Source organism: Symphodus melops, assembly GCF_947650265.1.
Source record: "Symphodus melops genome assembly, chromosome: 8".
Taxonomy (NCBI): Eukaryota; Metazoa; Chordata; class Actinopteri; order Labriformes; family Labridae; genus Symphodus; species Symphodus melops.
The window spans coordinates 6831046-6856568 of record NC_136698.1 but is presented as its reverse complement, the minus strand read 5'-3'; the positions used below and the strand labels follow the sequence as shown (position 1 = coordinate 6856568).

General features: G+C 39.6%; 4 protein-coding genes across 13 annotated transcripts in view; 3 read left to right on the top strand and 1 right to left on the bottom strand.

Annotated features, from left to right (window-relative positions):
- sgip1a (SH3GL interacting endocytic adaptor 1a) overlaps positions 1 to 7120 on the top strand; it is a 65919-nt gene extending 58799 nt beyond the window's left edge. For all 9 annotated transcript variants that reach the window (XM_079350849.1, XM_079350848.1, XM_079350854.1 and 6 more), the window contains 7 exons: positions 877 to 988; positions 1799 to 1954; positions 3043 to 3178; positions 3339 to 3541; positions 4156 to 4220; positions 5163 to 5327; positions 5454 to 7120. In XM_079350849.1, coding sequence (XP_079206975.1) covers positions 877 to 988; positions 1799 to 1954; positions 3043 to 3178; positions 3339 to 3541; positions 4156 to 4220; positions 5163 to 5327; positions 5454 to 5476 — 860 coding nt within the window. In that variant the 3' untranslated portion in view covers positions 5477 to 7120. The remainder of the gene's footprint in view (positions 1 to 876; positions 989 to 1798; positions 1955 to 3042; positions 3179 to 3338; positions 3542 to 4155; positions 4221 to 5162; positions 5328 to 5453) is intronic.
- A 2103-nt stretch (positions 7121 to 9223) lies between these two features.
- On the bottom strand, positions 9224 to 11699 carry insl5a (insulin-like 5a). The gene is made up of 2 exons (XM_079350677.1): positions 11487 to 11699; positions 9224 to 10210 (listed from the first exon to the last, which is right to left on the bottom strand). The coding sequence occupies exons 1-2, from the start codon at positions 11656 to 11658 to the stop codon at positions 10056 to 10058; spliced, it is 327 nt and encodes a 108-aa protein (XP_079206803.1). The 5' UTR covers positions 11659 to 11699; the 3' UTR covers positions 9224 to 10055.
- A 4554-nt stretch (positions 11700 to 16253) lies between these two features.
- pars2 (prolyl-tRNA synthetase 2, mitochondrial) lies at positions 16254 to 19021 on the top strand. 2 transcript variants are annotated; one of them, XM_079351032.1, is made up of 4 exons: positions 16254 to 16470; positions 16946 to 17288; positions 17572 to 17817; positions 17899 to 19021. In XM_079351032.1, exons 2-4 carry the CDS (start codon positions 16959 to 16961, stop codon positions 18778 to 18780), a joined length of 1458 nt encoding a protein of 485 aa, XP_079207158.1. In that variant the 5' UTR covers positions 16254 to 16470; positions 16946 to 16958; the 3' UTR covers positions 18781 to 19021. The 2 variants fall into 2 exon arrangements, with proteins under 2 accessions (XP_079207158.1, XP_079207157.1); XM_079351031.1 differs by having other exon boundaries at positions 16943 to 17288.
- Positions 19022 to 19716: 695 nt separating this feature from the next.
- Positions 19717 to 25425, top strand: ttc4 (tetratricopeptide repeat domain 4). Its single transcript, XM_079350991.1, has 10 exons — positions 19717 to 19959; positions 20116 to 20233; positions 20341 to 20502; positions 20686 to 20763; positions 21543 to 21667; positions 21761 to 21847; positions 22385 to 22626; positions 22777 to 22861; positions 23203 to 23285; positions 24009 to 25425. Exons 1-10 carry the CDS (start codon positions 19849 to 19851, stop codon positions 24106 to 24108), a joined length of 1191 nt encoding a protein of 396 aa, XP_079207117.1. The 5' UTR covers positions 19717 to 19848; the 3' UTR covers positions 24109 to 25425.
- Positions 25426 to 25523: the final 98 nt, after the last annotated feature.

Sequence of the window (25523 nt, the reverse complement as noted above, 5' to 3'; positions counted from 1 at the left end):
CTATCTCACGCCATGCTAACTCCTGGCTCCGCCCCTTTCAGTACTGTCAGCTAAGCAGTTTTGTCATCTTCCTCACATTGTTCATTCTCATTTCTAAGGCGCTGACTGCCTTTCATTCACTCCCTGAAGAATCATCATTCTTCGTGTACTTTGCTAATCTCTCTGCCGTCACTCTTGGCCGTTTGGGTCTTGGTTTTGATCTTTGGACTGTCCGATCTTTGATCTTGTCAGAATGATTCAGCTTCAGCAGCAACAAGCATGCACATCTCTCTCTCTCTCTCTCTCTCTCTCTCTCTCTCTCTCTTTCTCTCTTTCTCTGTCTGCATCTGTCTTTGTCTTTCCTTTCCTTTCCAACTCAGTGCATACTCAATGGACATACATTGTTAGTGTGTAGCATGTTAGGTAGAAATGTGTTCCTTTGAAGGAGATGGATTTTGAGTTTCACAGTCAAGAGCAGAGAGAAATGGGTGTCCTTCTCCACACGTAACGTGCAGTTTTCATGCCGCCTTACTAACACAAATATTTGTTCTCATTTCAAACCATTGTAAAGTTTCTGTTCTTTACAATAGTTTGCACACCATGTGTTTTTTCTCATTTCATCCACACACTTTTGTTTAGGAAGAGTGTAGTGTCCTGGTTTGGGAGTTTGAAGAAGAACTTATTTTTATTCAGTTTTTGGACTGTTTTGTGTTAATTATTGTACTGAAGCTGCTTTAAATTAATCTGAAATCCTGACTTTAAATAAAACAACCAAAGAGGATAGTTAAAAGTAATACTTAATCTCAGTTAGTCATGGACTTTGATGATTGTGTGTCATTCAATATTCAGGCTGTTTTAATGTGTGTTTGTGTGTGTATGCCTGTCTGATCCGTCCAGGCTGCTCCAGAGGGCCCAGTCCTCTCACCATGGGGGCTCAGGACACGCTCCCTGTCGCTGCTGCGTTCACAGAGACGGTCAACGCCTTCTTTAAAGGAGCTGACCCCAGCAAGTAAGCTTTCAAAATACACTGAAACAGCACGATGAGCAGTGTATGACTCTTTCAGCACAAACATAACCTGCAGCTGTTTGAATTCACAGACATCAGTTAATGTCTTCTTTGTCATCAGGTTGATTGACATTGGAGGATAATCTGTCATAAACTATATGTCCTTGGTATATCAATCACCAAAAGCTGCTAGAAGTAGCACTTTTGTCAATGAGGAAATGATTGTTTTACTTCTTCAGTTAGTAGTATTAAAAATCCTCTTCGGCTGCAGCCCCTAATACAAATAGTAGAGCTGGGGATTTATGTAAAAAAAAAATGAGATTCCTGTCTTGTGAAATTTTAAATAGATTCATAAATAGTTTTTTTTTTTTTTTTTCTGGGTGGCTAATCAGTCACTCCCTGCTCTTGAACACAGAAGAATGCCAAGTAGCAGCAAAAAATTCAGCCAGTCTCACAGATGACTGGAGTAGATCCTGAAGTCCTGATTCAGAAAGAGACTTTAAACCATGAATCCAGAATCGTGAGACACTTTTCACACCTATTCCTAAATGTTCATTTGTTCTTGTGTGTTGCTGACTTGAGACACGTATTCATTTATATTATTTAGAGTAATCTGCAGTGCAGCTTCAATATTAACCTCAGTTAGCTGTTGAATTGACTCTGCTATGAGACAGCTTGAGGTTTTGTGCTAGTATTAGCTCGTAGCATATCAGGTAATTGAATGCATGAAGGCTCATGTGCTCAAGCTGTAATGAAGAATGTCTGTCTCTGTACCCCCCTCTTACACTCTCTCTGTCTTCCTCTTCCTCTCAGGTGTGTTGTGAAGATCATAGGTGAGATGGTTTTATCGTTTCCAGCGGGAATCACGCGGCACTTTGCCAATAACCCGTCCCCTGCCACGCTAACCTTCAGCATAACCAACTACAGCCGACTGGAGCATGTGCTGCCTAACCCCCAGCTCCTCTGCTGGTAATGACACTCTGTGAAGTCACCACCTCAAACTTCCAAAAGATCCACAAAATCAATCAAAATCCATTAGCAAGCGAACATAAATAATCCCAAATAACTCTTACTTTGTCCTCGTCCCATGTGTTGAATAAGTCTACGTTCTTTATTGTGCTGCTTGAAAAAATCATCGTAATTAAAATAACTTCATTAAAACCAAATCAAATGTACCTACTTTCCCTCCATTAGTAGTAATCTTTTGTTTCTCACAGCATGTGATGTATTAGTCTGAAGAGTCTCTCGTGATCAAAAGAGAGTGGAAATAGTCGTTAACACAGACGTAATGAAGTGCTTGTTTCCTATTCATTATGTATATTTACATGAGGAGACTCAGTCAGATATACACAGTCATGGCAGAGAAAGAGGAGACATATAAAGATGTCTCAAAAGATTTTGATGATTCAACCAGAGTTGTTTTTTTATGAGGGGGTGACCAATAAGGATGACTAAATTTGAATGACATCATCTTATTTGAGCTAGCTGGAAACAGGGCTTAACAACATGAATGCAAATTGCCTATTGAGTCATTGTGAGGTCAACAGAGTTTGTGGTCAAACCCTCGTTTAACAGCGCTAAGCTTTCTACACATATATCAAGGTTTGATTTTTTTTTTTTTAACAAAAACACTTGGGAGCAATGATGACTTATTTTTGTACTTACGCATTTCACCAAAAATCCCCAGTTAATGCCACAAAAAGTTTACAGCTGAATCATTTTAGCTGTTATTCAGTATCATTCAGTGAATGTGTTCCTTTAAGTGTTATGGATTATAATTACCTCAAGTCGTTGTGATCGATGCAAGGGAGACCTCTTGTGGTTAGTTGTTGTATTAAAAAAGGAAAAAAGTCTGTGAATCTGAGCTCATGCAATTAAATGTTGAGAAGTTATTCGGGCCAAAATAAGTTTGTTTTCATGGTCAAGCATATCCTTAAATCTGAGACAGGAACTGCAGTCTCACACTCAATGAAAGACTCAACTACTCCTTATAGAAGTCACCAGTAATATTAAATGTTGTTTCTGATCGTGCTTCTCTGTACCTTTTCCTCTTCCAGCGACACCACCACTACAGCCAAGGCCGATTCTAAAGACTTCTGGGTGAACATGCCAAACCTGATATCACATCTAAAGAAGGTGTCTGAGCAGAAGCCGCAGGCAACATACTACAACGTGGACATGCTCAAGTACCAGGTAAGCTTGATGTCTTAGCAGCCACTGAAGCTTGTCAAATGACCAACTGTTACTTCTGCACTTGTAGAAGTGCTTGAATGAACAAGGTGATATCGTTCTGTAATTCCTTTAAGTATCATTATAAGCTATGTGTGCGTGTATATTCTCCCTCTGTGTGCAGGTTTCAGCGGATGGACTCCAGTCGATTCCGCTGAATCTAGCCGTGAGCTGGAGATGTGAGCCCACCAGCACCGACCTGAGAATAGACTACAAATACAATGGAGAGGCTATGACGACGCCGATGGCACTGAACAACGTCCAGTTCCTGGTCCCTGTCGATGGAGGGGTTTCCAAACTACAGGCAGTCTTACCTCCAGCTGCATGGTACGCTCTGAACTGCTATGTTGTTTGTACCATTTCAAAAAACAGGCAGATTGTACTATGTACACAACTGTCATTTATATATGTGTATTTAATGTTCATTGCAATATTTATATACATTTTACTTTAGAAAGAGATGAGCATGCAGCGTGTAAACAGAAGCAAAACATTCCTCGTCAAAGCTAAATTTTAACGTCCAAAATCAGATCCAAACTCAACAACAAATGCACGACAGAAAAACTCAATAATTAAGCAGTAAACTGAGAAACACAAAGGAGACAGTACAATGCAATTTAAAGAATGAGATACAATAAAACACGAGATAAATAATAAACAAGAAGCCTTTAATCGTTTATATTCCTCTTTCATGCGTCACTAAACCCCAAAGTCTTGTTCGTTCCACATTTTCAATGAGCAGATGAGGAGGCTGTACATGAAGGCTCCATACATGAAGGCTCCATGCCATTTTATTATTGTTGTAATAAAATGTTTGTCTTGAGAAATCTCACACTTGTGTTCAGTGCCCACTTTTTTTTTTTTTACCTTGAAAGTCATCCTGTCATCTTTTCTGCAGAAGCTTGATTAACATGTTTTACGTCCTCTTGTCATGCTGACAGGAATGCAGAGCAGCACAGAATCCTTTGGAAGATTCCAGACATCTCAAAGAAATCTGAAAATGGAGGTATGCATGGAGGTGTGATGAACATACAGTGTTATTGGTCACTCAGATTGTTTCAGAGTGGGATCTTTGGCTACGTGTGCTCAAAAATACAAGAACTATCCAAAGCCATGGACTAAGCACTGGCTATCCAGTTGTAAAAAAAAAAAAACATAACCACAGAAAACATTTACCGGTAATCATCAGAAAACAGAGGATGGTTAAATAGAAGTAGTTTTAATGCCAACACATTGTTGTGATCTTTCTCAAGCTGCTGTTGAGTATGGCACTCAGCTCAGGACTATTTCAAAACCTGACCTCGAATCTGCACAAGAAACTGAGTACAGGCTGGGGCTTTTGGTGGTTGTCGGGGGTTCCCTAGATAAACAGCTCCTCCTTGTGTTCACAAATGGTGTTACAATTACTTAAAAAAATTATATTAATGCTTGTTTGTTTGCAGAGCCTCTCTCTTCTCTATTTCTATCTTCAATGATCTCTTCTAAAGGAAATATTTTACCACATCGTTTTTTTCTTCTGAAGCCCAAAGTTTACTGCATCTGACTTCATAGTCTGATGTCATTTAAATGGTTTACCTGTTTCATTTTTTGACAACACAGAAAGCCTTCAAGTCTCCAGGAGAAGTAAACCACATTCAATTATTTTCTTTCAGACTGACAATACTACCCGGGCTCCAACATGAGCCGTTTAGTGTTATTGTTTTTTTAAATGTTGTCTTGTCTCTGATTAATGTTCTCTGAAGAAAATGAGCCTCGGGTGATCACAACCTTTGCATCTCCAAAGAGTCTACATTTTAAAGAGTGATGGCAACATCTGATTTCTTCTCAAAGTAGTTTCCCAAAGCTGTCTTCACTTGAGTCTTTCCCTCTGCCTGTCACTTCAAAACTTTGGGAATAAATCGGTCGAAATGCTGACAGAAGTCTTTCTGAATTCGCTCTCTTCTCTCAGGTGTGGGATCGTTGTTAGCACGTTTTCAGCTAACAGAAGGCCCCAGTAAACCTGCTCCACTGGCCGTACAGTTCACCAGCGAGGGCAGCACGTTGTCAGGCTGTGACATTGAACTGGCAGGACCAGGATACCGCTTCTCCCTCGTCAAGAAGAGGTTTGCCGCAGGTAAGTACACCCTTTATTCAATTATGACTGTGACGAGTGATTGAGAGACGAGAGATTGAAAATCAAAAAAAATGAAGCACATCATCTACAAGTATCCATAAACTTTTGAAACGTTTTATTTTTCAGGAAAGTACCTTGCAGACAACTAACTGTTGCTATTGAGAAGCGCACTGTTGAACAAATCAATGGCAATGGACTGAGGTTGACCCCGAGGACAGAGACAAACCAACACCAGACAGACTTTCCATTGCCCCTCTCTGAACCCACACGGCCGACAGGTCCGCAGCCTACCCAGCAGTATTGTATAACTTGCATATAGCATCGTGGAGCTGTTTTAGGTCACGTAATTATCGTATTTGTATTCATAACATCCGTATTGCTGCAGTCAGTCAGACACCCGGGTTCCTCCTCCCTCTAAAGTCTGTGCCTCTGTCTCCATCCTCCTCTGGTCAATGTGTGGTGGTGTGTTTTTTTAAAAGTTTCACTGCAGCTGCCTGACCAAAGACGTGGATTTACGATGTTTGGGACAGATTTGAACTCTGGATTGACGTGCTGTTTGTTATCCAGACGGATTTGGCTGTGACAAAAAAAATACCATTGAATAAGATCTTAATGGTCAGACACACAACCCAACATGTGATGCATCTAAAGTTAGGCGAAGGAAAAGACACAGTAAGTTTTCAACCTTCATTAGCAGTTAATACAGCTGTATGAATCATCTTTCTGTCTTGAGTCTGAGCTCAAGGCCTGAGCCAGCGTGTTTATGCATTAACTGATGCATTCAGACACGTCGTCACAAACAGCAAAGTCAACGGTCTTTGCTCGTTAGCAATCAGGAGAAGAAAAGGCGCGAATATCTACATTGCAGAACTAGAACTAGATTCTCATGCATCACCTACTGGTACTACAGGGTCACATGACTTTGGATCTCATCGTTTTTAATAGAAATGCACTGATCAGTCAATCTAACTGTAATTTTTTGTTATTTTGGGTTACGCAGACGTGAGGAGGTTCTTAGCTAGTTAGGCAGCTGCAATGATCAATCAATGTACTGGTTGCAAAATAAGAAAAAAGAGTTTTCCCGTCAGAACAAAACAAGTGTACAAAGTGTCATTTAAAATCAATAATATATATCTTAAAGGGCGTTTGGTGTTTTCCTCGTATTGTCAGATAGCCTTTCTGTTGTTCCCAGGACAGCAGTGATAGCCTCCAGAGTAAATGACAGCATTCTATTTTTATTTATTGATGATTTGTTGTATAAAATATGTGATTCTGTATACGAATAGAATTTGAATGGTATCAGACGACTCAGAACCCTTAAAGGTATAAATATTTGAATTCTCTCTTTTTTGTTATCTGTGTAGTTGGGTAACCTGTGTACAGTATGAGGTATACTTTTTGAATTGATTTCAGATATAATTTTTTAACTCAAGTGCAACAGAAGATCTGAGCTATATATGGGTGGGGAGGGGTAATTTAAAGAAAAAGATGAATATCTTCCTGGATGCTGTGTTATGCTTTGTGAAAGCAGTGTTAACGTAGAGTTAGTTCAACCACGAGGCAAGGTTCCACTTTAAAGTGTTAGTTTGACATTTGAGGAAATGGGCTTTTTCTCTTTTTTTTTTCTTCAGATTTACAGACGATCAATGTCACTCTTATATCGGTCTGCTCAGCATGAGGCTGAAGCTAGGTGACATTTAACTTAGCATAAAGACTGAAAACAGCTAGTGTGGCTCTGTGTTAAGGTTAAACCAACATAATGTTTATCCAATCAATAAAACTGTGGAAATGTTCAGATCTAGTCAACAGAGGATAAACAAACTTGATAGTGATCTTTATTGATGCTGGCAGTTTGGCTCTCAGCTTCGCAGCGTGGATCAATTCGTCCTACTCTTTGGTCCAAACTTAGATTGACATTAAAATTGATCCACATGTTGATGTTAGCCATCAGGATTGTAACGACTATGTGGATATCTTATTATTTGTTTTTATGTGTCCAGTATTTGGCCAAGGACCAAATATCTGCCAATCAAATATGAAAAACTATTTCCATAAGCCTGAGTGAGCTTTGTATACTGAGCTAGTTCACAAATGTCAGCATGCTAACATGCTACAATGTTGAACATAGTCAACACTACAGCTGCTAAACATCAGCTTGTTAGCATTGCCACAGCGCGATGGTTAGCATTTGGTTAGCACTTAGCTGCACCTGGGTTCAGCCTCACAGAGTCGGTATTGTTTACCTTGAACAGGGCCCCCCAGTGGTCACTCTTTAAGCGTAGCTAACTTTCTGAGGACTCCAGACGGGCATTAAAGTGGCATCTGTCTTCTGATTCTTAGACAGAAAGTGAGTCAGTCCATTTTCCCCAAATTGTTGATCTTTTCTTTCACTAAAGGTCAAAACAAAGACGACAGGAGCAAACAGTTTTCTCCGAGCATGGTACCACTGCTAGAACAAGATGTTTGGTGAATTGTTTATATATATATATATATATATATATATATATATATATATATATATATATATATGTATATGTCTAAACTTTATTGTGATAAAACAGGAAGAAAAGACAGTTGTATTAATCCAGCTCTCTCAGTTCCCACACCTACATATTAAGTCGGTAATTAATTTGGACCGCAAGCCTGACCTATCTGACCTATTTTCTTACCCGTTCCCCTTCCTCACCTCAGTGGTACCTAAACCCCCTGACTATATCATAACACCCCCGATCACCCAACCAGTGCTTGAATCCATGGCTTTATTTTGCATAATCGTAATGGTCTCTGTGAGATGACATGAGTGTAATGAGGTTGTGGAGCAAAGTTAAGTTGACCAAATGCTTCTTTCTTTTTGTATTTTATGTGTGTGTACCCCAGACAGTCAGTCCTCTGTTAAGGAGAATAAGCTGAATATTTTTAAAACAGATAAAAGTGAAAAAATATTATATTGTTTAATGTGTAAAAACACTGTGCTGATGATGTTGAACTTCCTGAACGCTCTGACACTCAACATGAAGAACAAGAAGTGTGTGTGATCTCTGTACTGTACTGTATGTCAATTATTCAGCTAAATGCAACCAATCATGGTCCTCCAGAGTAGTTCAAGAAAACCTTAGGCTGAATTTAGAACAACAGGTTTATGAGCAACATGACAATACTTCTATTTAATGTCAAAGTACTCTTGATCAGACTTACTTTTAAACGTGGCTTTTCGGCCAATCACAGATCAGGTCAGATAGCGATGATGATTGGTGCCATTTAGCTCGCACATTAGTTTGATACAAAATAATTCTCAGCCATGTTTGTCCTTCATTCTGTCAACCTTGAGGGATCGACATGTCTGAGAAGTAGCTGTTACCTTTGTTGTGAACCTTTAAGCTATCAGTGCAACAGTCACTACAGCATTATCTTCAGAGGCCCAACATTCCCATCATGCATCTGTTTTAAATGACCACTACATCACAGATAATGTGTCTCTCTATTCGACAGTCATGTTATAGTTCCAAACTCATTCTCAGTCTGATGATTCTTTGCAGCTATTCTAAAAATGGATCAGAACTAGTACTTTCCAGATCTTCATCTCTGTAGTGAATTTGTCCTGCAGTAATTCATTATTGCATGCAGAGCATGCAGTAAACGGTGGGGCATCTAATGATGATAGATAGTACTGAAATGACGTGTTGTGCTGAATGTCAGTTTCCTGTATCATTGTTGAGAAGAGAGCAGGGAGTGTGTCTTTGTGTGCTATAAGCCAGAATGCTTTTTGGTTCTGTACCGTTAACCTCAAACACATTGTGCAAGCAGTTTGTACAGTACATAACAAAGCTAAGATGAACTGAGAAACCTAGTTTGCTTCTTTCGAAAACCAATAAAAGTTATAACTGGATGCCCGTGTCTGCAGTTTTCTATATGATCTTTCATTTATCTATTTTTTCATACATTCATTCTACTATTCCTGGTCTATATTTTGTATTGTAGTGAAGTAATAAAGGTTAGGTTTATATTTCCAGCTATTAAGAAATCTCACACCTCCCAAAATGTTAGCATTGTGCAAGAATATTTATTTGCTGAAAAACGAAACGAAAAAATGTCAGCTCCATGTCCTACAAATATATCAAAGCAGAGATGGAAGTTTTACAAGTCTGCACCTTTGTGGAGACTTACTACAAACAGGACATACACTGAGGCGAAGACGTCTGTTTTCTCTTCATCTGCTTGAATATCATCCCTGAGTTCAAAGCTTGATCCAAAGGTAACTGGACTGGTTGAAGATCTTGCAGATGTTTCTCCGCCGAAAGGCTTCTTCATCTCTGAACTGTCCGATGGACGGTGCTCGATGTCAGAGAGAGCTTAGATGAGATCTTTAACCAGTCCAGTTGCCTTTGGATCAAACTTCCTACATGGACGTCTTCCCAGAGTGCTGTTTAGCTTCACTTCATAATCCCCATTTATATCATCATTTGATGCTTTCTTTAGGTTGCACATGTAAATCTTCCAACTAAGTTTCAGAAACATGTTCACAGATGCTCAGCGCTTACATTTACATCGACAAAAGTTATAACTCACAAAAAGTCAAAAGCAAATACAAAAATAGCAGCCAGGATTATTGTACATCCACTACAGTAATTAAATAGGTTGGGTTTTTTTTACATCAGTTTTTGGATTCAGATTCAGAGTCAGTTTGGTCACTTGGATGATGATGACAGAGAAGTGAGAGAGTGCTGGGCCTCAGCAGAGGAAGGTGAGGTCGCTCTTCCTGCAGCCCACCTGGCAGCACACGGTGGTCAGGATGTTATTCATGTCTCGTCTGGTCAGCTGGGAGCCTGAACTACTGCTGCTCAGGTCCTCCAGACTGCTGTGATCCCCTGTAGGCAGACCTGGAACTACAAAACAAAAAAGGTGCCTTTGTTTCCAACAGAATAACTGATGATCATTTGTTTTCAAATCAGTCTGACTTGATTGACATCTATACAAGGTCCATTAAATAAGGAAACTCTAAATGACTTTACAGATCATCTCAGTGTCATTTGTCTTCTTCAGTGTCACTTTACTCTTTGTAATCAGCACGACTTATCAGCTAACTTAGTTTGTTTGTGTGTGACGGACAGAGGGAGGGAGGCGGGCCGGGGACAGACTGCTGCAGCTTTTAATCAGGACATGTGGGAGCCTCTCACATAATAAGGTAAAGTGAGAGACTCTAATGCCTCTGCTAGAGGACAGCTGATAAACAAAAGACCCACTGCACTGAAGCAGCTTAATGAACAATAGTACATGACTGAGAACCTACAAAGACATGAGTAGACATGAAAGAAGTACAACAGAAGTTTGATTGAGTGCACCGTCCCTCGAAAGACAAAAGAGACATAAGTATAAAGCTGTTTAATATGGAAATTACCTCACAAAAGTCAGCACTAGGAAATAATAAAAGCATAATTAGTAAAGCATACGTTTTAGAAGAAAAAGTGCAAAAATAATAATAATAGGTTTAGATTCTCTTTAACAGAGAACTTTAGTCGAGAAAGTTACAAAATTATATTTCATCCAGGGGTGGGTGTCTAGATGGAACATAAAGTGAATTGGTCCTCCAGTATTAGTGTCTTTCAACTTCCACAACTTTAGTCTTACTCAGTAAAATACCACTTATGTCAGGCTAAAACATTTCTTAATAAGATTAAATGATGGACTGAAACAAGCTGATTTAGAAACTGCTGGGCTGTGAACGCTTGGAATAAGAGGAAGCCACTAGGACCAAAACTTATCAAGAGATTTTTAGAGGATTATTTTTTTAAACATTTGTTTACTCATTTTTAAAAGTGTGCTCAAGTCAATATTCAGGAGCCAGCATGAACATTTGAAAAATGATGTCTCTGCTTATCTCTCTTCCATGCTCATATTTAGCATAAAAAGATCCCTTCCACCTTCAAGACATCAAATATAAGTCTTCAGTAGTTTAGGTTCAATATTTATGAGTTGAGTCAAGGCAGACACAATCTACACAGAAAAACAAAAATCAATTGACACTGTTTGCAGTGAATGAGGTGGAACGTGAATAAAAGAAGAGAAAGAGAAGAAGACCTTATAAAACACGGTCAAGGAAAGAAGTTTGGGATTCCTCTCTAACTATGAGAATGAGATTCTTAAAAAGGGAAATTGTCTCACCATCCACGTCTGTCTCAGTGAGGAATCTCCTCCAGCGTGATCCTCCACAGGTATACACCACGGCCCTCAGGAACTCTCGCCCACACAGCTTCACCGCCTTCACCTCCGCTCTCACCTGCTGCACCTGCAACACTGCACACAACAGCAGAGGCAACACCACCAGAGCCCGCATGCTGGATACCTGACGTTCTGTCTGCACCACAGCTCTATGTATTCTGCTTGTCTGTTTTTAACACTCCCTCTGCTATTCAACTCACTGCAGTCGTCTTCCTTTTACAATGCCTACATCTCTTTTTATTATATACCGTCCACCTTTAAGTTTCCCTCCTCCTCCTCCTCCCTCTGACTGTCCATCCCACTCACACTAACAAACACACACACACACACACACACACACACACACAGAGCCCTCTCTCTATCATGTCATTTTATGTTTCCGGTCATCTCCACCATTTTTAGCCGTATAAGAGAAAGTCACAGTCATCATCCATTACGACCCTCGACAGACAATCACATTAACCTCCTCATCCTCTCTGTGATTATGTCATTTAAGGTTGTGATTGCACCGACCTTCAGTACAGCATGCTGCATGGCTAATTAACCAATTTAAAGTGTCCCCCCCCCCCCACCCTACAGTCAAACAGGTGTTCCACGCATTTACAACACTTTGATGGCCATTAAGGCACTTTTTGGGGATGTGTGAGAGGAAAAAGTCAATGTTGACAGTCCATCACGCAGGTCATTATGATGCTGATTGTGGTGGGATGAGACATTTCACTTCAGCCATTAAATGTGGAGTCCCCACTTCAGATGTCAATAAAATGATATCATGTTCAGTTGGAAATCCTTTGTGGTTGTCCTTAAGGGAGTCAGAAATGAATGTTATAGGCATTAAAAAAGGAAACATTGTCTAATTCAAAGGTTTTTAGAGGGCTATTTTGTACGTTAAATCCTAAATGTTTTTTCCATTTTCCAATTCTTTATTTTATACAAGAATATTAAAGAATGCATATAGAAATTAAAAAAGGTGTGTTTGGCTTGTAGAAATCTATAAATGACTCGTATGGAACTTATTGCCAGAGAATATATATATATATATATATATATATATATATATATATATATATATATATATACCATTTTTTTCTGTGCATGTTCATACATGAAGGGTTTGAACCTTATTTAACTCTGATGAGCTGTGTGCATTGCTGGTTGTTATGAAGACTCTTAAAGAAGCTTAGTTTTCTTTGTTTTGATTGATGACTCACAGGCTTGAAGAGGTGGGCGTATATTGTTCAATTTTAAGATGATTAAGACCCGATTTTTTAGTCATACACCTAAATTTTGTAATCAGGCTGAGTTTCATCCTGATCACACTTTGTTATTCAAAGCCCCTCCGCACTTCCTATGCCAGTATAAATCAGGACATTAAGATCTTTCAGTTGTAATGGAATAGATTCTGAAATGTGAAGATTTAAAGCCCGGCAATATAGACACTTAATGAAAAAGTTGTGTTCCAAGTAAGGTAAAAATTGCAACAGAACCTAATAAAACAAAGTAGAGAAGGCGTCAGTCTTGCTATATTCCACCTCTCATATCATCTCATAACAATACAGCCTCTGGAAGCACTGGACGACTATTCAGGGGCATTTGATGGTAAAGGACTTTTGGCCATGGGTGTCTTGCCTATAGATAGATAGATAGATAGGTAGATAGGTAGATAGATAGATAGATAGATAGATAGATAGATAGATAGATAGATAGATAGATAGATAGATAGATAGATAGATAGATAGATAGATAGATAGATAGATAGATAGATAGATAGATAGATAGATAGATAGATAGATAGATAGATAGATAGATAGATAGATAGATAGATAGATAGGTAGGTAGGTAGGTAGGTAGGTAGGTAGGTAGGTAGGTAGGTAGGTAGGTAGGTAGATAGATAGATAGATAGATAGATAGATAGATAGATAGATAGATAGATAGATAGATAGATAGATAGGTAGGTAGGTAGGTAGGTAGGTAGGTAGGTAGATAGATAGATAGATAGATAGATAGATAGATAGATAGATAGATAGATAGATAGATAGATAGATAGATAGATAGATAGATAGATAGATAGATAGATAGATAGATTTTTTAGATAGAACATGCAGGTAATTGACATTATTTACAGTCTGACTAGCATCTTTAGAAAGTACTTTCAGTCGAGAAATGATGTCTTAGAGGAGATTTTTTGCTCTCTTGTATGCATTTTTTTGTTTAAACCAGATAAATAAAGCTAAATGACGACCATCGGGTTCCTGAATTAATTACCTCAGGAGGTGCTTTGCCTTCTTTTAGACGAGTTAACAACATTACTCAACTACAAATAAATCCAAAACTCTTCCAATATCAAAATGTGTTCTCGTGCATACAATAAACCTCATTGGAATCAGGATGGAGTAGACAGAGACATATTGTTATTTCTACCTCTGGAAACCTTGAGCTGACTCTTGGAAATGGCAACAAAATATCAACCTTTAAATCCATCTTAAAGCCAAACAGGTAAATGTAATGTTTACAGATAACGTCTCTCCTAATGGGATTGTTTGTTTCTGTAGGAGACATTCAGTCGCCTATTTCCCTGTGGTCAGACTCTTAAAACAAGAGACACAAGACAAATGCAAGAAACAGACACACCTAATCGGCTCAAGAATACATCAATGTAGAGTGTGTGTGTGTGTGTGTGTTTATCAACATGTTGTGTGTGTCCTCCACAGTGTCCACCTGAAAGAGAAGACGCAGAGACAGCTGTGTTTGTCATGTGAGCTTACTGTCAGGTGTTTGTGTGTCATCGACTGACTGAGGGAATAATGGATTCAAATTGCGGACATAAAAAACATAAAATCCTATAAAGACGGTAGACGTGCATTAACACAAACTACAGCACAGCGTCCTGTCAACAGAACACTTAGATTACATGTGACAGGATAGCATGCCCAATAAAAACTCATCAATAGACGGAAAACTCTGTAAAATATGACTGTGTCAGATATTTTCATTAGAATTTCAAAGTTATAATAAAATAAAAAGTTCAAACAGATCATTGAGCTGATATATAGGGATTTGTCCTGTTTCAAAAATGAATAATGTGTAATTTATGTAGCCAGAGGCTGAGTAATGTGTGAAAACTCACAGGAACAATTAACCTGAAAAACACAAGTGTTCATAATTGGATTAAGCGATTTAAAATGGTCTATGTGAACCCATATATTCTTCTTGTGGTTCTTAAAATATTGGTCTGTTTTACTTGGTGTTTCTTTAATACACAGATGATTTCAACAGCCACAGATTGTAAGAGCACAATTCTTGGATTCCCATGTAGGCCTCCAATTCATCTCTTACATTTATATGACAGAGATTTTCTTCTGTTATCTTTAAACCTACTTCTCAATAGAAATTACCTCATTGGCTTTCAGATTGTGGTTGTCACTTAGACTGCAATTTCACTTAGACTGCAATTTCTGCAATTTCTTACATTTCTTTTAAATAAATGACCCTTACCCTTATTTCACCTGCTCCACTGATTTGTGATTATGCCAAATTATTTAGGTGTGAACGTGGACAGTCTGCTGGTAATTATACTCAACACGAAAGAGCCCCTTGTAAGAATCAGTATCCTTTGAACACTTTGAAAATACGATCGTAATCCTCGAAACATTTCTGGGGTTTGTTTCTAACATAACTTAATCCTACTTTGAATTTAAATCTATCTCCATTTATTCATCCAATTATCTTCCCTCTGGCCCTAATTTCATTCTCAGTTCTTTTTTCTTTTGATTTAATTTTTTGGATTTTTTTTTCTTTGTCTTTGTTGATGAGCAGTCACCTCTGAACAAAAGTGACATGAATAAAGATCTGTTACATCCTGTGTTTACAGTTTGGGTGCAGAAGTAACCTTGTGCTGGAGGTGGAAATGATGATCATGCTTCCTTTGTTTCCATATCAAAGGACACATTTGTGCCTCTTTCCCGTGGGGAAAAAAGGGGGCTGTATGTCCTCTGACTGAATGCAAACATGGTTATGTACATGAAATGTACCTGCTAAGTAAACATACATAACATGACGCTGTGAGGAAGGGAAGTGTTGCCAACATTAAATGACTCATTACATGTGATTACATCATTAAATTTCATCTTTATGTCCTTCATCACCTCTTTAGAGTAGTAAACAGACATTGCTTAGAGTCTGCTTTAAAGTATGTACAGTACACAATAATGCAATTTCTTACATTTCTTTTAAATAAATGACCCTTACCAAACATTAAAACATCTGAGATGATAGAGACGGACTAGCTTTGTCGCTGTCAATACGCTGCAATTTCTTACATTTCTTTTAAATAAATGACCCTTACCAAACATTAAAACATCTGAGATGATAGAGACGGACTAGCTTTGTCGCTGTCAATACGCTGCAATTTCTTACATTTCTTTTAAATAAATGACCCTTACCAAACATTAAAACATCTGAGATGATAGAGACGGACTAGCTTTGTCGCTGTCAATATCGAAACATATGGGCGAATATCAACAGCTTTTGCAATAATATTGAAAAGGTAGTTATTAAACACACAGATGTAATAAAGGCAGATATTTTTCATTCTAATATTACATTTTATGTCCTAGAAGTGCACTATGTAGTATGGAGTTGCTCTGACTAAGACTAACACATGTCTGTTTTCTATAGTAAAGGATCCAGCTGCTTTTGCATGACACCTGTACTAACACTGAGGACTGCAGTACACCTCCCCGCCGGCAGGTGGCAGAACACCAGTCCAATAAGGTGTTCTTCCTCAGTCTGTCTGAGGAAGGCAGACTGAAGCATGAGGCTGGGACCTTCAGTGTTCTGTAGTTTGACACATTTGTAGAAATGCCTGCTTATGCTCATTTTCTCAGTTAACAAGCTTGGAACAGCCAGATACAAGAAGCGTGTCATGGTGAGTTTTGTTCACGTACAGACGTATAGTGCTAACTAACAGAGCTAACATTAGCTCACAGCTGACCTGTGAGTCAGGGTTTGTGTCTGTGTGTGTGGAGGAGACACTTCTGTCTCAGGTATTTATATTTAAAACCACAACATTCACGATCTGCTCATGTTTATGTGAGGCTAATACAAGAGCTAAGTGTTAATTTCATAAGTTGTGACGACCTTGAAATCACCTGTTCACTACCTGTTTAACGCGTCCATCTTTATTTAAATCACTCTGACACACACACACACGTCTTTGTTTCAGGCAGAGAGGAGATTCAAATTCAAACTACTCTAGAGGAGTTTAAAGTGGGAATTAATTTCTTAATTTCTACAAGCCAGAGAAGGTCGGCTTTATTTGGATATATGATTCTCAGACATCTTCATTACCAGCTTGAAGACTTTCTGTATTAATTGGTTAATTGTTTTGTCTTGTTCAGCAGGTCTGAATCCACCATGGAGCCCATTCTGCATCAGATCTGGCCCAAAGTCATCCAGCGCCTCCACAGGACTTCATTACTTCCGAGGAGGGTTCGTTCGGACTGTGCTGCTGAACATGTCACCGACCCGGCCTCCACCAGAGCCAGACACATCCATAAGCCCACACTCCTCGTGTCTCGCCTCTACCAGCCATCAAATCTGCGTGATGTGGGGCCGGACACACGGCTACAAGGAGAGATGACGTGTAAGAGCCAGAAGCTCATGCAACAGGCCGGGCTTATCCATCCATCCAACCCCGGCTGTTATTACTACCTACCTGCCACTGTGCGCTCCATGGAGAAGCTGGTAACACTCTGCTTTGTTAAAGACTTGATTAATTAAAGGTACAAAAAGTGACAAAATCATCAATATAGAAGATATCACTATATATTGGTACTAAATTTGGGAATGTTTGTGTTGCAGCAGTTTTTTTTTCTTCGTTATATTTACGTTTTATCTTTGGAACAACTTTGTAGAAAATCACTGTTTCATAGTGGGAGTACAGCAGTAGATCACAAGAGTAATAAGCCTAATGAGGAGTTTATTTTTGATCATTAAAAATGTGCCAACTGCTGTCTTAAACCAACAGGGAAGAATCATTGATCAGGAGATGCAGGGCATCGGTGGACAGAAGCTAGACATGCCCAGTTTGTGCTCAGCTGACCTCTGGAAAACCAGTGAGCGCTGGGATTTGATGGGAAAGGAGCTGCTCCGTCTGCAAGATCGCCACGGAGCTGACTACTGCCTGGCCCCCACACACGAGGAGGCAGTGACCACTCTGGTGGCCCACCAGACCACTCTCTCCTACCGACAGCTCCCTCTACTTCTCTATCAGGTACTCTATTGTAACTAGTTGACTTGTTGTTTTAAGATGCAGTTATTATATTTGTTATTATTGTCTTGTTTTACTAAACAGATCACTCGGAAATTCAGGGACGAACCGAAACCTAAGTTTGGTCTGCTTCGAGGGCGTGAGTTTTACATGAAAGACATGTACTCATTCGACGTGAGTGAAGAAGCAGCTTATGAGACCTATGACTCTGTGTGCCAGGCGTATGCCAGGCTCTTCACCCGGCTGGGTCTGCGATGTGTTCAGGTGCAGGCAGACACGGGTAACATTGGAGGTAAGCTCTCCCACGAGTTCCAGCTGCCAGCTGACATCGGAGAGGACAGACTGCTGATCTGTGGGAGCTGCTCCTTCTCTGCTAATGTAGAGACCCTGTCTTCAGACACAACTGAGTGCCCACAGTGTGAAACTGGCACACTGGTAGAGTCAAAGGGGATAGAGGTTGGCCATACCTTTTACCTAGGTAAAAAGTACTCTCATGTTTTCAATGCCACCTTTAGCAACGCACAGAACAAGCCTTGCGTAGCAGAGATGGGATGCTATGGTCTTGGGGTGACCCGTATTCTAGCAGCTGCCATTGAGGTGATGTCAACAGAAGATGGGATCCGTTGGCCCGGCCTCATCGCCCCTTACCAGGTGTGTGTTTTACCCCCCAAAAAAGGCAGTAAGGTCGATGACGCTTCAATCCAAGCGGAGGAACTAGTCCACACTGTGGGAGAGACTCTGCCTCGTTTGAGAGGTGAAGTAGTCCTTGATGACCGTACACATATGACCTTTGGTAAGAGGCTGAAGGATGCCAGCAGACTAGGCTACCCGTATGTTGTTGTGGTGGGACAGGGAGCTCTGGAGGAAACTCCCAGGTATGAGGTGATCTGTCAGCAGACAGGTGAGACGATGTTTCTCAGTAAAGATGGACTCTTAGATCTCCTGGGTCGGGTGGAAACTGTATGATCAAAACTGGATCGAGGAAGATGATGTTTGTGCATTCTCTGTAAAATGAAAACATTAAATATGAGTATAAGGGAGGGGAGAGGAGGAATAAGGACTTTTATGTTTTGTCTCACAACAGAAACTCTCTGATAATAGAGCCTATCATTGGTTGATCACTTTTCTTGACCATGTTTTTATCAACAAGAAAGTCAAATGTTCCCTTTTTTATGTTCCTGTGCAAATAAAGAAACATGATCTCACACCTGTGAACAGAAGTGCCTTTTGTCCATATTTTTTATTCAGTTTTATGTCTTTTAGTTTGTTTCTGTTACACTAGTTCCATCTTAGTAAAAACCTAATGTTTTCTTAAAAAACATTAAATACTGTAAATACAACCTTGATAAAGTTGGAATTTATTGTGTTGACGTCAGTAATCAGGTTCATCATACAAATACAATTAGCACAATATTTTTACCTTCATGCAAATAATAAACACGTAAGTGACTTTTACAAGTAAGGTGTATTTATTTAAATGAAATCAAGTTAACCATGTTGGTTTACTGATGGCAAATGAAAATATCAATTTCATTAAGTTAGGATTCGGCTGTCCTTAATATGTAACTATAAAAAATGTGATGATACAATACACCATTATAAAAAAATGTCCATTATATAGAGAATAATGTACTATCATTTTATTTTCATTATTAAGAGGCTGTCATTTACTGTCTTTCGTTATATCCTTCAAAATAATTCATAACATGAAGACAGCTGCTTGTACAGGTACTGAAGATTTATTGTAAGATTGTACAGTACTTGAGCTATAAAAAAAGCACAAATGATGAACATTCAAATACAGACAGTTGAGCTTTATTTCTATGCTCTTTTGGTCCTCAGTACAGCCGGGGCGGAACTGTTGTAGCTGTACTGTGTTTCAGCACGGACCTTTAATGACGTAGAACCGCTTATGCACATGTGTAAACAAGGAGCCTGGCTGTTTCTAGAAAGTGTAAATATATAGCGTAATCTATCTCTAACATCTTCAGGGTTGTATTACTTTTATATGTATGATATTTATCATTAAAAACAATGGCTTCATCAGAGGTTCAATATGACAGCGACGATGGCATGGATGAGTTAATGGACAAATTTAAAGGTCAGAGATATGAAAAGGGTTTCAGCGAGAAGAACTGGGAAGATGTAAGACACCTCTGTTTACCTACATGAAAGAATAAATGTGTGTCTCTGTGAAAAGTGAGCTAAGTTACCTGTAAGCTAACAGGCTAACCTGACTAAGAGACATTTTCTGTGTGTGTGTGTGTGTGTGTGTGTGTGTGTGCTGCTTTTCTCATCCAGGAGTTTGATAAAGTACCCATGTTTATGAAAAGTGCCCCAGAAGAGATTGACCCTCAGAAGTACCCAGAACTAGCTTGTCTTCAGGCCATCATTCACGATGAAGACAGACCCCCAGCAGGTAGGTGAACAACAGCTTCAGTAAAACACAAGATAAAAAGTATTATTATAATGTAACCCCTGTCATTTAGTGGTATGTGGTAACATGTTTTCCTCATTCCTCTGCAGAGCAAGCAGAGAGCCTGAAAGAAGAGGGAAATGCGTTTTTCAAAGAGAAGAACTACGCCAAAGCGATCCTGTCCTACACGGCAGGTCTGAAGAAGAAAAGTGGCGATCAGGAGCTTGACACTGTCCTCCTCACAAACCGGGCAGCAGCACACTTCTACCTGGGTGAGGTTCAGGTCACTCACTACTTTCTGAGAGATTATTGTTGTTTTTTACGTCATAAAATTAAACGTGTCAAAATGAAATGACTTACAAAGAGTAACATCTATCTCAGAATCATCATCTCTCTATTTTAAACCCTTCAAGTTTGTGTAATGCTTAATTCAAGTTTCTCTCCTCATCTTACAGGTAACATGCGATCAGCGTTAAATGATGCCGCAGCTGCGAAGAAGATTAAACCGGATCATCTGAAAGCCGTTATCAGAGGTATGAAGCGCAGTCAAATCAAAAACAGTCTCTACTGCCTCTTAGGTTTTCACTTACAGGGACTGTCGATCGATTTGGAGCATGAAAGACATTGTGTTTTGCAAAAAAATAATAATAAATAAGACTGATGAATAATATCCATCCATCCATCATCTTTATCACATTGTCCGAATACGGGTCCCAGGGCTAGAACCAATCCCAGCTGTCAGAGTGAAAGAGGCGGGGTACACCTTGGAATCACAGGGCGGAAATAAAGTCTCACTCAGATCCAAACCTGCAGGTCATTTAGAGTCACCAGTTTAACATGTCTTTGCACTGTGCGAGGAAGTCGGAGTACCCACAGGGAACCTCCACATGTACGGGGAGAACATACAAACCCCCCACACAGAAGTCCTGTCTGACCGGGACCAGAAACCTCCTTACTGTGAGACAACAGCACAAACCACTGAGCAGCCCAACATATGAGGATGAAATCTATAACAGGAAATCAGAGCAGAAAACAAACATTTTCAACGTGTCTTTTTGAAATAACTACGTGTACAGTGCTTTAAAAAAACATGCCCCAAACAGAAATCAGACAGACAACTAAGAAAATAATACTCATGACATTAAACAAAGCGTAATCAGAGTGCTCAGTAGCCTCCTGGAGCAGAACTTGTCCTCTAAATGACAGATCATTTTCATATGTCCAATATGAAATTATCATATAAGCACAGGGTTGTGATATGAAACACTGATATGTAAAACAGCACGTTACACAAACCATGTGTTTCCTGCAGGTGTTCAGTGTTGTATGAAGCTGCGAAACTTTATGGAGGCGCTCCAGTGGTGTGACGAAGGACTGAAGGCCCATCCCACTGACAAGAAGCTGCTGGAGCTGAGAGCAGCAGCTGACAAAGACAAGGTACAGTCACTCATTGGTTGAGCTGATTTTGGAGCTGATGGTTTTGTATTCAGAAAGAATTCATTAAGCTTGTTTGTTTTGTTTGTGCTTTAGAGAGCAGCAGAAAGAGATGCCAGGAAGGCCAAGGCCAAAGAGAAAAAGCTGCATGGCGTGAAAGAAGCTCTTCTGGCTGCTATAAAGGTAAGAATTATAAAAATCCAGACAGGCTTTTACACTTCTCTTATTATAGCTAAAGCCTGACACACAGGTGAGCCCTCACCTGGAAGAAAGCCCCCAGTCCAAGCAGATCTCCTTCATTCAAATGTTTCTATTGCTCACTGTCGACTTGAGTTCGGCTCCATATGTCATCTGATGAAGGTCCACACTCCTTCCTTCAATCTACCTCCCTCTTGGAAAGCAATGGGGGACCATCATCTCAGATCTGTACCCAGCTTTTGACTGGGATGAAATCTGGACTAATAGCAACCCTCGCCAACAGCAAATAGCGAAATGAGACATGTTGGTAGAGGAGAATATGTCCCCATTTAAAGCTTGTCACCTTTTTGTAAACATCAAAGCCTGTAGGATTGTTATAAAGCACTCTTTAATGCCGTCATACCTTTAGCAATCTATCAAATCAAAAATGCATCATTTCTGTTGTCTTGAGGTGTGAATCCAGATGTATATTTGGGTGCACTTATCAGATGCATACTGTTTGTGTTTCTGTGCTTCACGCAGGATCGTGGCATCAAGCTCCTGCAGCCTGTGAAGCCTCATCAGCGTGCCTCAGACAGTGAGGATGAGGACAAAGGCTCCTCCGCAGGGATAGCAGAGCTCAGTCTGGACGGCCTCAGCTCTCGGGAGGTGACGGGAGCTCAGGTGTTCCTGGATGAGAAGGGCTCCCTGAACTGGCCCGTTCTCTTCCTCTATCCAGAACACCAGCAGAGCGACTTCATCTCGGCCTTCTGTGAGAACAGCTGGTAAACTTCTCTTCTTTCTAACTGTCTTCAATTCACGTTGTTGGATCTTTTATAGCTAATCTGCCTTTTTCACAAGTTCTAATTTCTGTCTTTCATCAGACAAAATAATTATGCATAGGATGCTTGTTTTAACCATCACTTTTATCTCAGTTTTATGGATCACATCGCGGTCATGTTTGGAGAAGAACTTCCACCTTGGGATGCAGACAGAAAATATCACCCACAAAATCTTCAGGTTTGTGTGTTCTGCCTTCATTTGATTGGTCCCTCATCATAAATACTGCGAGCATGAACTGAAGTGTTTTTTTAACGAAGACGTTTACGCACATCATCGATGGATAAAGAAGTCAACAGAATGTGTCGTTTTCACTCTTCACTTGCTTTTGCGAAATCCTCTTTTTCCTTTCGAACGACGGCAGGGGAGCGGAGCCAAAATTCTGAGATGTTCATGGAACATTGTCAGTAAGAAGAGTCAAATGTTTTGTTTCACGACCAAACACAGGACAGTTTTCCTGATGAATAAAAGAACAAGTCCTTGATTTTTAATCCTCCTCGTCTCTATTTGACTCTTTCCAGCTGTACTTTGAAGATGAACAGACGGAGACTCTCCACCAAGTCCACCAACAGACGTCACTTTTGAAAGTGCTGCAACATAAAAGGTACATTCATGAAGTTGAAGTCACATTTGTAGGTGTTTTTCTTCCTTTGTTCATGTGGACGACAGGTCAGTGTAGATCAGTGTCCAGTCAAGTGAGTAATGTGTTCCCTATACTTTGACGGCAATCCTGCCGACGTGTGAAATGTGTATCTGTTAGGGAACGTGACTGCTCTAGGGATGTGTGCGTTCAGTCGACACAACGATTGGACGTCATCGCCCTTGGTACTCGGCTCCAGCATTAGTCCGTTCATTATTTGGTCTACAATGCCTATGTGACGGCATGTTACTACTATCACAAACAAGCACAGTGAATGGATAGCATCTTACAGGAGCAGCGTTGTTTTGTGTAAAAGTTGATAAAGAGAGATAAAGTTGTATGTATGCTGTTTCAGGTTAAACTGGAATAACGAGCGGAGAAATGCGTCATTACTTTTAGCACAGGCATGTGGATGCAAAGCTGCAGGAAGGATGGAAGGCTGGAGACTGCGAACTTTAGTAGCTTTAACTATTGTGGTCAGAATTATTCACCTGCTGACACTTGTTAATTTTCACATAGTTTTCCTACCTTTAGATTAGTTCAACAGAATGTCCTTCTTACCGACAGGGTCATGAGTCAGCTGGGGAGTTCCCTCAGTTTGTCCTTGATGACTACGTTACTTCTTCGACACTCCCTGACATTATCCTCTTTCACATGTTGCTGATTGTTTTTTTGTTTGGTCAACAGGTTTTTTGTCAAAGGAGGAACTCCTAGCTTCATCGTTCTGGTGAACGGCTCGTCTTTCAGGAAGCAGTTTTTAAAAGGAAAGAAAACTCAAGAAATGTAAAGACAACACTTTGGATACACCAGAGGACTAAATTTGTTTTTGAAAAAAACACCGTAAAGGCAAGCATGCTGAGAGCAGTGCATGCTGTTCTACATTAAATATAAGTGTAAATGGTTACAACATGGACCATTGTGGATTTGTTGTTTCTTTTTGACAAAAAAGAAACTCCAGATTTAAAACCAAATGATTTTTTATTGAAGTGCTTAATCAGAAAAACTGAAATGATCAGAAATCAAATAAAGACAGAAAATGTACACACTGAATGTTTACTAATTGATTATCAGTTCTGTCTGCTTTTAGAATGACACAAATATATAACATGGAGAGCTCTTACTACACATCAGAAACCTCAATGTGATCTTTGAAAGTCAATGATTAATGCACTCTAATCTCAATTTGAAGAAGAACATATTTAGAAGTCTTAAAAACACCTTTAGTCTTCACAACATTCTTGACAAACCGACAAGTCGCAAGTGAAGATGCTTTCATTTTAATTGAACTCAATGACATTGAATGACTCATGTTTGCCATGTTGTGTTGTGTTGTCTGTTTCAGTCACCAGACTGACAATACCACATTTGTCTTCTGTGTTTGACACTCTGATATTCTGTTACGACCAGCGGTTTCCCAGCCTGGTAGCAGTTCCCTTAAGCAATGTGTTTTTTGACGAGGTGTTTCATGAATGTAATGTGACGACTTGATGAATGAGCTTCTCTTGCAAAGTCGCGTTAATCAACTTCTTCCTGTTCGTCGGGCCATGCCAGGTTAACTTTAAAACATTACGACGGTAATGTGGTCCTTGCGTTAGGTTGTTTTTTAATATGAGTTGTCAATATAAGTGTCTTTACCTTGTTTACACCCCAAGCTAAACACACTTTTTAAAATGCATTTAATAGGACTGAATATTAGACTGATTTCAGCTCATTAGATTTAACTGATGCGGTCTTTGTGTTGCTATGAAAGGCGTATTGTCTTATTGAGAAAGTTGAGAGTCGATAGCATTAAAGAGTATTCTATTATTGTTATATTATTATCATTCAGACCATCGTCTAGGAATCGAAAGCAATTTTTCTGTCTAGTTTCGGTCTCAGACTGGACATACTCTGGACTACAACACTTATCAGTGGTATCGTTATCATCACAAGTGCTGAAATTGTTGTTTCATATCTATTGTATCCACCTTTGATGCAGCTATTGAAACATAATGCTAATGTCTTTATCTCTTGAGTTTACATAGTTATACTGTGATCAGCCATAATATGATCATCTGCTAAGTCTAATGCAATCAAATAAAAAAAAGCTCTACCATAGATTCTACTCTTCTAACACGTCTACGTTTTTAGTTTTTGTTGACATGATAAGGAAGCTGATAATTGTCCTGAGGTCATAGAGGGTGGTGGTTGTAGGTTGCATGA